At 34.4% G+C, this 11,771-nt stretch overlaps 1 protein-coding gene across 2 annotated transcripts; it reads left to right on the forward strand.

Annotated features, from left to right (window-relative positions):
* Positions 1-4,110: 4,110 nt before the first annotated feature.
* Positions 4,111-9,154, forward strand: LOC141689905 (telomere repeat-binding protein 4). 2 transcript variants are annotated; one of them, XM_074494420.1, is made up of 10 exons: positions 4,111-4,268; positions 5,293-5,430; positions 5,518-6,358; positions 6,451-6,675; positions 6,749-6,814; positions 6,913-6,992; positions 7,482-7,723; positions 7,876-8,184; positions 8,412-8,475; positions 8,708-9,154. In XM_074494420.1, exons 2-10 carry the CDS (start codon positions 5,350-5,352, stop codon positions 8,891-8,893), a joined length of 2,094 nt encoding a protein of 697 aa, XP_074350521.1. In that variant the 5' UTR covers positions 4,111-4,268; positions 5,293-5,349; the 3' UTR covers positions 8,894-9,154. The 2 variants fall into 2 exon arrangements, with proteins under 2 accessions (XP_074350521.1, XP_074350522.1); XM_074494421.1 differs by having other exon boundaries at positions 6,758-6,814.
* Positions 9,155-11,771: the final 2,617 nt, after the last annotated feature.

Here is an 11,771-nt window from a genome sequence, read left to right on the forward strand (position 1 = left end):
TCGGATTTTTTTATTTAAATGAATGAAAATAAATAATTTTTAGATACAATTATCTTAATTTGTGATTTTAAAATTAGAAAAACATTTATAAACATATATTATAAATTTAAAGTTAATAAAAAAGCGAAAAATTTAACTTATAAGTTAGTCGACAAACACTTGTCGATAATCGCTTACAGGTTTAGAAGTTAGAATAAAATGAATTATTTTCTACAGATATTAAATAAATATAATGTATGACATTGTTTATAACTTTTACATTTTATTATCTTCAAACTACTCTCAACCTAATAAGCATTATAATGCGAATAAATTGTGTTGGATGAACTCGTCTTCCTATTGCTGTAGGTGGTGAGTTCGGCTGTTCGAGTATTTGTGTATAATTAATTATTAAAAAAAATATAAACATTACTCCTTCGTTCTCGTTCATTATTATACATTAAAAGTTTGGCACATAATTTAAGAAAAATTGTAATTTATTAGAGGAAAGTAAGAAAAATGGATAAAGTAGCGGAACCGATTATTATTTAATGTATAAAGTGAATGTAGTGGAAAAAATTTAGTTGTTGTAAAACCATCTCCGACCCAATTTCAAACTTGTACTTTTACACCATTTTACTTAGACTTTCTATCCAACCCATCTCTAAAATTTATACCATTTTGGTGTTGCAGAAAGTTACGTCAAATTTGGTGTCACGTCAAATTTTTTGAATTTTTGTTAATTTCAACATTACCCTTGTATAAAACAAAGTTGTTCAATTTGTATTCTACTAATTTTATTAGTTTCATACTTTATTTTATACTTTAGCAATAAAATAACATATATAGTACACCAATGGTATAAGATTTAGTATATATACAGGAAAACCTCGATAAATTAATACCTTTGGGATCATGAAAAATTATTAATTAATCAAAATATTAATATATTAATAAATTAATAATTTATTAATTTATCGATATATTAATAATTTATTATTTTATCAAGATATATTATTTAAAATTTTATAACATATACAATTCTCAGAATAATAATTTATTTTCATCTATTGAATACTTAAAATAACATTAAGAAATATTTATAAATTTAAGTAAATTGTCGGATAATGAACAAATTATTAGTGATGTCTTGGGAAATGAGAAAGAAGATAAAGTTGATGAAGATGATAGTACACAGTTGGAGTCAGTCTCACGAAAAGATGTCCTTAAAGCAACAATTATATTACGTAATTTCCTCTTGCAATATGAACATAGTACCATAGAGCTCCATAATGCATTAAGAAAGATTCAAGATGAAGTACAAAACGACATAAATTTAAAAAAAAAGGAGGTTACAATTGAGCCGTACTATAAAAGTGCATCCCATAAATCTATAATTTTGATGTAATATGCAATTATTAATTTATATATTAAATGTGACTTATATGCATTAAAAAAAATATTATCTTATAAATTTAGTGAATTATTAATTTAGTATAATGGGCCGGCCTCGGGGTTACAAGAAATTATTAATTTAACGAGTTTATTAATTTATTGAGTATTAATTTATCGAGGTTTTACTGTAGATTGGAGTTGAATTTGCAAATAGTATAATTTTTATACCATTTTAGTGTAAATTTCACACTAAAATTGTGTGATGCCTCTAAGAGTAAGTCCAATGTTAGATGCAAAATGACTATAATCATTGCTATAATTTGACAACAAAAATTATTTTTTGGTGCTATAATAGAATTTCAACTCCAATGTTAGTTGCATTTTGAAACCAAATAATTTCAAATTTAACTCATTTTATATCTTGCAAATGTTGGAGGTAGACAACTGATGCAAGTACTTGGGGCTACCAAACACGATGGGGAGAAATAAATCAGTAATTTTGGGGTTCCTGAAAGATAAAGTTCATGCTACAATTAAAACTTGGGATGGAAAGTACAATTCTAGAGCGGGGAAAGAGATTTTAATAAAGTCAGTTGCTCAAGCGCTCCCTTCATATGCCATGAGCGTTTTTTTATTGTCGTTCGAGATTACAAGGGAGATTGAGAATTGTTTGTCGCAGTTTTGGTGGCATTCAGGACAGTCAACTGGTAAGGGCTTAAACTGGATGTTGTGGGAAAGAATGACAAAACATAAGGCAGCAGGAGGTCTTTGTTTTAGAAATTTCAGGGATTATAATCTAGTCATGCCAGGCAAGCAGGGGTGGAGGTTTCTTACCAATCCAGAAAGTCATGTTTCGAAATTATATAAAGGTAGATATTTTGCGGACAAAGACTTTTTGAATACTTCATTGGGGCATAATCCTAGCTTTATATGGAGAAGTATTTTTGAAGCAAAAAAGTATTGAAGCAGCGGGTGCCAGATGGAGGATTGGTCCAGGTACTCAAGTTAATATTACAGGACAACCATGGCTGGCAGATGATATTGATCTGTTTATCAATACTGTCTCGCATTCAGTTGATAACATGTGTGTAGCTTCGTTGTTTTGTATGGATAGGAAAATAATGGGATGTTGAGGTGGTGAGGGGTGTGTTTAATATGAGGGACCAAGAATGCATTTTTGATACGATCATTGTTGAAGATTTGGAAGAGGACGTATTATACTGGAAGATGGAACAATCTGGGGTTTACTCGGTTAAGAGCGCATATAATTATTTGCAGGTGTAGAAGGGTGCCTGGAGGGTGGATGAGAATGATGATATCTGGAAGAAGTTATGGAGTATTAAAGCCCCGCCAAAAGCTCTGAATCTGGTGTGAAGAACGTTATCTAATATTCTCCCAACTCTGACACAGTTACAGCAGAAGCATGTTGATGTTCAAAATCAATGCCCGCTTTGTAAGAATGATTATGAAACGATTTTTCATGTTCTGATAGCTTGTCCATTTTCAGTGCAGTGCTGGCAAGTTCTGGACCCTCGTGTCTCTTCTATTATGACAATTGATTTTGCATAATGGTTAAAGAATGCTTTTGGAATGTCTAATAAGAAGCGGGAAGCTTTAATTATTACTTTGTTCTGGATTTTGTGGCGGGCTCGGAATGATTTGATATGGAACCGGAAGTATCCTAAAATGTTGAAAGTAGTAGCAGATGCTAAGAAATACCTTGCACAATGGACAACAGCCCAAGGTAGGTCAACCAGTGTTCTTATCACTCCATACAGGTGATTGAGCTCATTCTTGGGTAAAACCTCAACCGGATATAGTCAATGTATCAATGATTGCGGCTATTTTTGCAGAAAGGGAGGAGTACGGGGTTGGGTTAATTGCTCGCGATTCTGAGGGCGAGTTGAGGCAAGCAGAAACAAAGCTTTTTAAGGGTATAGTATCACCAGTAGTAGCCGAAGCAATGGCTATTAAAGAAGCCTTGAGCTGGATAGATCGCATGGGGTGGTCGAAGGTGTCTCTGGAATTTGACTGCTTAGTGGTCATTCAGGCTATTCGAAGCAAAGTAAAAATGAGATCATGTCTGGGTGGAATCATTGAGGAGTGTAGGTGGTATTTAAAGCGTTTAAACAAAGTTTCTTTGTATTTTGTTAAGCGATCTGCAAATACGGTAGCTCATACTCTTACTAGAGCGTCGTATAAATATCTAGAGCGTAGTTTCGATAGGTGGTCTGTACCTATTGAAGTTATGCATTGTATTGTGACGGATTTGAATGTTTAATAAAATCTTGCTTTTCGTAAAAAAAAACTCATTTTATATCTTAATTAAAGTTTATCAATATGCATGTAATTTATGGTTACTTGATAATATGTTATGGATGCATAAATGTGTCATTGATTTTAAATTTAGAATCAAGGATGCATATATGCATATTTGCATTGAAGGATAGAACTTATTTGGAGTTGAAATTTTTAGTATTTGGTTTTAAATTATGAAAATGGCATCACTTCTAGCATTGCATTGGACTTGCTCTATGGGGGTGTAGTTATTTTTTATATTATAAAATTTTACTATTTTTAGAACATATATAATTAAAAAATACATCCCAAAAAAAATGTATAGATCTGAGCGAGAGAGAGGGAGTACGATTTATAAGCAAAAAAATGACAACTACAGTATATGAAATATGAATACAGTATAATTCATTTTGTGGGGTTTAAGAAACATTTATATATTTTTAAATCTAAACTCTCCTTTTTCTTGTCCACAATCAATCCAATCCTCCTCCTCCTCTCTCTCTCAAAATCATTTATTTTTTCACTTCTCACGTAATTTCCAACTTAAATCTCTTGCACAATTCACCAACTCTTCATCAATCTCTCTCCCTGTTTAGGTAATATTTCTGAAAATGCTTTGTATAATTCTCTTATTTTATGTCTAGATCATCTTCTTGCTTTGATCTTTGTGATAAAGTTCAATTTTTTTAATCATTTAATTGTTCTTGATCTGATCATGTTTCGTGGGTTTTTGTAAATTTACACCTGGGTTTTGTGTGATCTCTTTGAATTGTATGTGGGTTTTGTGAAATTATTGGACTTTGATGAATTTTAGTGTTTTCTTGGTTAATGGACTTTTTGGTGATCATGGTTTTGTGAATTTATTTTGGGTTTATTTTTTTTTTAATCTAGAGAAGTTGATAAAAATGTGATCTTTCGTGTATTTTCGGTCCAAGTGAAGCATTTTTCTAAGTGCGAGTGCGCAATTGTGTACGATCACAGGGTTTTGGTGTCATTATAATAACTTTAGGATCAATTTGGTGTGACGTATAGGATTCGAGGTTAGTTTGAGTGATCTGATTGTTTTTTTATTTGAAAAAGGTGTAAAAGAAAAAGAATTGGAGTTTTGTTTGGTGAGATCCCCATAATTTAGGGAAACCGGAATGTGTGTGTGTGATTTGTTAAATCGGACTTTTAGTTTAGGAGGTTGGTATGTGGTGTGTTTAATTAATTTGTTGGTATTTAATTTTTGGTGATCAAGGTGTAATCATTATTATGCCGTGTGACATGAATAGTTAGTCTGAGTTTCAAGTTGAGATCTGTAGCATCTGAAAGTAGAGATTAGTCCAACTGTGCAAATGTGGGAATTTTTTTGTAAAAAAAATATATATATATGAATGATGAGGAGTACCTTTACTTTTATTTTGGTACTAAACTAGCAAATCTTGGAGATTAAGATTCTGTAGTTTCCCCCCTAGAGGTATAATTGGGGTTTTGAGTATTTACTATTTTCGGACTGGTGACTATTTATGCCTGATACCTGGTTATATGTATTCTCTAAGGGATTATTTAAGAAACAATATACGAAATTTATAGTCAATAACATGAATGTAATTGATTAGTTGATTGATATGTTTGTAGTTTGGAACACCACACCATTGCATTTGGCAGTTTCTTAGTAGTATGCATGCTTAAGACATGGTTGTGAAGAAGAGGCAAGAATATGGGTTTTATGGGTACCAGATCCCTGTTATACCTAGAGCTCCGAGATCTATAAGGGTAAGTTTACATTTTAGTTTGTATTATTTAATTATGAAGTACAGTAATGGTAATTGCCCATTGACCTGTTCTGTATATTGCTTGTAGAGGAGCAGTTTGAAAAAGAAATCACCGGATGTCGGGCAACTTTATGCATTTGAATTGTTGGCAGCTGTAGCTGGCAAGTTGTTACAGGAGAGCGAAAGTTCTGCCTCTAGTAATATAGCAGAAGGGAAAGTGCCGCTTGGTATTAACGACGATGGCATAAAAAAGGAAGAAGTAGAGGAAAGAGTTGTGAGATCTGAGTGCCTTGATCAGGAAAGCTGTATTGAAAGTGTGACTGTCCCTAAAAATGCAGCTCCAGAGCACATTACTAAATCTACTTCAAAGGAACTCCCACGTTTTGAGACCAATTCGTTTTACGAGCATGTATCTGTAGTAACAGATTCACATTCTGATTTTTTGAACAAAGTCAGTGGTGATGTGAAATCTGATAAATGGTCGAGTAACAATGCAGCTGGAAATTTCCCTAGTAAATCATCAGAGATCTTTGGCAGTGATGCGAAATTATGTAATGAAGTTCAAAGAAAGTCCGCGATTGTGGAGAAACAGAATGGACACTTGAATATGGCTAACTTTAGTGGTTCCAAGGATTTAAGGGACTATCATGTGCATAGTACCCGTAAGCTGAATAATTTAGAGGGCAGCATAAAGTTTCCTTTATGCAGGGATCGTGTTCCTGGTGCTTCTTTTCCTAGGCACAGAAATAATGTAAAAATAGTTAATAGAGATGATGATGAAAATTACTTTAGGACTAATCACCTTAACAACAAGATAAAGCCATCAAGACCGCAATCACACACCAAATTTCGAAGAATGAAGAAGTTGATGACATCCAGATACTGGAGAACAGCACCAAAATTGAAAGATTATGAATTCATTAACACTGGTAAGTACAGGCTTTATCAATCAGCCCATGTTTTCTCATGAATTTTCTACTGCATTCCAAGTCTAATTATTAACTTGATTTTTTTATTGAAGGTAGAGGAAATTGGCCTATCTATCATAAAAGGAAAACCATTTATCCATGTGAGGGATATCAACGCGAACTGTATATTAAAAGGAGACGGTTGTATGAGCGTAGGCAGTTGTGTCAATATAGATCATCAGTCATATTTGATCAGCAGGCAGGTAGTGAAAGAATTTCAAACTCCCCTGAGAAAGCCTCAAAGGGGGACAAGAGTGGGACACCTGCTTTGCATAAAGGTTGTGGTCACATCTCTCTCTAATGGGATTTACAGTACATTATTACAGTAAATTGATGACTGAATATCTGTAGTTTGTGCAGCAACTGGAGCCTCGTCTTCAGACCATAAAGCATCATTCCAGGCCAAGGATCCTCGTGGTAATAATCTGTATCCGTATCCATCATACCCCCTTAAATTTTGCTGTTTTATGATATAGCCACAATTGAATTCTTATGCTCAATGTTTTTTAATTCAGTAAAGTTTAGCATTAAATCCTTTAAAGTACCGGAGCTTTATATTGAGGTGCCAGAAACTGCAACTGTAGGTTCACTAAAGGTATAGTTTTAACTTCTTTTTGTGCTGGTACTCTCATAATTCCTCAGCATAAGCATCTAGATAGATCATGTTTTACGAAAATTCCAGGGCCTTGTTACTTTTTTGTAATGACATGTAGGGATTTATCAGCAATTTGACCATTAAAATTTGCCATTTGATCTTTTTTCGTATTTGACTAGTATTCTAATTTTAACAGCACTTTTTTTCTTCAATTCAAGTGTACTGTGAAGTAGAGTTTATCTTGCTATCAAATATTTCTTTTTTGTATTATGACTTTGATTCTTCCCAATAGCACTGAAAAATGTTTTGAGACAAATAATCCAATTGTTTGATCTTTTTCTTAAGATTCCTAAATGTGCAAATTTACACCGTTCTAAGTACCGGCATTACATAAAAGAAGTGCACCCTAAGTTTTACATAGTGAGATCTCTCTTAACTATTGTGAGGCTGTAGAGCTTAACGGAGTCTTACATGATGATTTTGCTGTAGATGACTGTTATGGAGGCTGTCACTGCTATACTTGAAGATGGTTTACACGTGGGAGTAGTTCTTCAAGGAAAGAGAGTTAGAGACGACAATAGAACCCTTCAGCAGATTGGCATCTCTCATAATGGGGACCTTGACACGCTAGGTTTTACATTGGAGCCTGATTTTGTGCATGCTACCGCACCTATATCTTGTAAAGATCCTGCACTTCTGTTACCATGCGAAAAACATCAAGAATTATCCAGGTTAGGCAGATGCTCTAGCCAAATATTATGGTTACTGGAATCAGTGCTTTTTCCTTTTTCTTCTAGAGTTGTTCAATTGTTATCATTGCTCCACTTGCATCAAAGCAGCAGTTCAATTGCCAGCTCTACTAATATTTACCCTCCATTTCCAGGTCCCCAGTTCCTGTCCTGAATTCAGGATTCTTCGATTCCTCATTTGACCAAGTTCCTGTCACTAATTTGGAAAAGAATGGAGCAAGTAATCAGGAAATTGTTCCTTATTTTACTGATGCATCTACAGAGATATCAGTGCCTAAAGCTCTGGTTCCTATTCCTTTAATTAATTCAAATACACTGGCCATTGTTCCGGTTAACCAAAAAGCCAAGCGACCAGATCCCTCTCAGCGCAGAATTAGGAGACCTTTCTCTGTTTCAGAAGTAGAAGCACTGGTTGAAGCAGTTGAGAAACTTGGCACCGGAAGGTTTGCAATTTTTACGTTTGCCTAGTTCTTGATCAAAATGCTCCAACGTCTCTTGATATTTATATATATAGAAGATGCCGGTATCCCCCCAACGATTATAGACTATAATGCTCAGAGTTCAACGTCCCCATGTTTAAAAAACTGCTATTTATTTTCAATTTTACTAGCTCAAGTCGCTTCAGGAAATTCAGTTTCTTTTTATTTATTAATTTTTTCTTATTATACAGGTGGCGTGATGTGAAAATGCGTTCCTTTGATGATATGAACCATAGAACTTATGTGGACTTGAAGGTATATGACAGGATTCTATAGTTAACCTTTGGTAGAAAATGTGATCCTTTCATAAAACGCTCATGTTTTTGGGTTTAAAATTTAACTTGCGTTTGAAAGTACCAATTGGTATGAGAACTGACAAGCAAGTTTACAGATATAATGTTTTTATTAAGAACCACTAAAGTAGTTAATAATTATTTTAATTTTTAGAAATGGATGATGTATATTTGTCTAATATTAATTTATATAGGATAAATGGAAGACACTAGTTCATACAGCAAGTATAGCCCCCCAGCAGCGTCGGGGAGAGCCCGTACCCCAAGAGCTTTTGGACAGGGTCTTAGCTGCTCATGCGTACTGGTCTCAGCATCAATCCAAGCAACATGGTAAGCATCAGATTGACCCTCTTAACTTAGTTGGAGAGGTTGAATTCTGAATTTCCGGATGCCTAACTGTACATAACTCGTGATCTAGGAAAGTAAATAGACAGGTAACTGTGGTAAATTCAGTTAATTGCCTTGTAATATTTAACACTTAGTTGTGATTCGTTCTCAGACCCTCCCGATCTGGAGAGGTTGGTTCTTGTATATGAACTGATTGAATAAACAGCATCCCGAGAAAGTCTCATTGTATTTAAGGAGTTGCTAATTCTGTATTTGCACATATTCTAAAATTTGAAACTTAGTTTCTTTTGTTCCTCGTATGTCTCAGTACTCTATGTTTCAGTTGAAACCATTATAGACTTAATAATTGTCATGATTTATTAGACTTATTATCGAGTTTGTTGAAATGTGGGAAACTGCGGTGCCTAATTTGAAACTATTGCTACTTATTATGGTTGTACTGTAGTTGCATCTTTCTTGTTGCGAGTAATATACTTTTTCTTAAATCTCCCAATTTTGTATTGAATTTCTTTTGTATGTAAGAGATTCTTGTATCACAAAGTATGATTTTGAACAGTCGGGCAGTGCAATTTTTAAGCAATCAATTAATTGTTATTATTTTCTTGTGTGTTTGGTAAGTGTTGCAGATGGGGGATAGCAGCGTTATAAAAACTGCTGGAGGTGAATAATGTATGGATAGATTATAGTAGTATATCTTTTGAAACGAGATTTAAATGAATCTTTAGAATCTTTTCTTGGGCCCTTCGGCCAGGCCCATATTTACAATTTGATTCATGTGTTTTCATGAAAATAAATTCTTCTCCAAAAGAGAAGGAAGAGCTATACATTATTATGGTTTCAAAAAGAGAAAGAAAGTGCTACGTATATATTAGCCATCCCAAGTTCCCGGCCTCTTCATGCAGTCCTGCTCATTGGACAGAATTTTATATGTCAGGCCCGGTTAATCATTAATTTTTCTAATGATGAGATTAACCAAATTTCAATTAAATATTAATTTTGTTATATAATTAAAAAAATTAAATAAAAGTTATATTATTTAGAATGATATCTGGATCATTAAAATAAAAATTTCAATATGTCTATATTTATAACAAATGAATTTTAACTTCTTCGTTTGCCAATCTACCAAATATTAAACAAAAAGAAGAGTTATCGAAACCTTAGAGGAAGACGAGGTTAAAACAACGCGATTTCAAGTGCAACCTGACAAAGCGTCGGGTCCTGATGGAATGACCCCGCATTTTTTCAGAAGTATTGGAAAATTGTTGGCAGAGATATTGTCCAGTTGGTGAGGGATTTTTTCACTACAGGAGAGCTTAATACTGAATTGAATACTACCAATATTATTTTGATTCCAAAAAAGAAAGGCCCCACTATGATGTCTGAACTACGGCCTATTTCCTTGTACAACGTGCCTGTGAAGATAATTACAAAGGTAGTGGCAAACCGATTGAAGAAAACGTTAGAATCAATAATTTCGGAGAATCAAAGCGCATTTATGTCTGAGAGGCTTATATCCGATAACATTATGGTGTCATATGAAGTAATGCACTACCTGAAAAGGAAAAGAAGAGGCAAAGATGGTTTTATGGCGCTGAAACTCGATATGAGTAAAGCGTATAACATAATCAAATGAAACTATTTGCGAAATTTTTTGAATAAAATGGGTTATGATCAGTGGTGGGTTCACTTAATAATGCGATGTGTGTGCTTAGTTTCCCATCATGTAACTCATGCAAGTAGAGAGATGGGTCCTGTTTTCCCTAGACGTGGTAGTTGCCAGGGAGAACCACTGTCTCCCTATTTGTTTATTTTATGTGCGGAAGGGCTCACGGCTTTGCTAAAAAAGTTTGAGAGAAATAAGTTGATCCAAGGGGTGAAAGTATGTAGACAAGATCCTAGTATAAGTCATATGTTATTTGCGGACTCCTTATTTAATTTGTAATGCTAACACATAGTCAGTAAATTATATTTTACAAGTGCTGCATATATTTGAAAAGGGGTCGAGGCAGAAAGTTAATATGGAGAAATCATCTGTTTTCTTTAGTACGAACATGGATGATACGAGGAAGACTCAAGTAGGTCAAGTGCTACAAATAAGAGAGGCGGGAGAAAATTGTTTTTATTTGGGATTGCCTAACATGATGAGCAAAAGTAAGACAAATACATTAGGTTTTCTGAAGGACAGGATGAAACAGAGGGTTCTCTGTTGGGATGGTAAATGTATTTCGCGTGGTGGAAAAGAAATTTTACTTAAATCTGTGGCTCAATCGATCCCAACCTATGCGATGAGTGTTTTTTTACTCCCGAATGAAATATTGAAGGATTTGGAAAGAACTATGGCTCGATACTGGTGGAATTCTAAGGACTATAATAGCAGTTGTATTCATTGGATGAGTTGGACAAGGCTATCAAGACACAAGTTTATGGGAGGAATGGGATTTAGAGACTTGAAAGATTTTAATCTTGCTATGTTGGAGAAACAAGGATGGAGATTTCTCTCGAATCCTTCATGTTTAGTGAGTAAGATTTACAAAGCGAGATATTTCCCAGATGGCACTTTTCTTGATGCTACTTTGGGTAACAACCCAAGTTATATTCGGAGGAGTATTTTCGAGGCAAAAGATGTTGTTGCTGCCGGTGTAAGGTGAATAGTTGGTTCTGACAATGCAATTGGCATAGTGGGACATCCTTGGTTGGGAGACTCTCAACACCTATACATAACATCGACTAATCCGGGGCTGCTGCATAATAAGGTGTCATCTTTATTTGAGATTGGTCGTCGAGTTTGGGATGAGGATATTTTACGTGTTATATTAAATGATAGAGATCAGGAGTGCATAAGAAATATTCATATTACTCAGGAAGGGGAGGATATGTAGCGCCCTCCAAACCCGGGTCAGAAGTTCG

Source organism: Apium graveolens, chromosome 10 (genome assembly GCF_009905375.1).
Source record: "Apium graveolens cultivar Ventura chromosome 10, ASM990537v1, whole genome shotgun sequence".
Lineage (NCBI taxonomy): Eukaryota > Viridiplantae > Streptophyta > Magnoliopsida > Apiales > Apiaceae > Apium > Apium graveolens.

Bases quoted from the DNA above. Each gene is read 5' to 3' on its own strand.
- LOC141689905 (XM_074494420.1), top strand. From the start codon at position 5,350: ATGGTTGTGAAGAAGAGGCAAGAATATGGGTTTTATGGGTACCAGATC. The intron at 6,359-6,450 runs GTAAGTACAGGC...TTTTTATTGAAG, and splicing joins TTATGAATTCATTAACACTG to GTAGAGGAAATTGGCCTATC. The intron at 6,993-7,481 runs GTATAGTTTTAA...ATTTTGCTGTAG, and splicing joins CAACTGTAGGTTCACTAAAG to ATGACTGTTATGGAGGCTGT.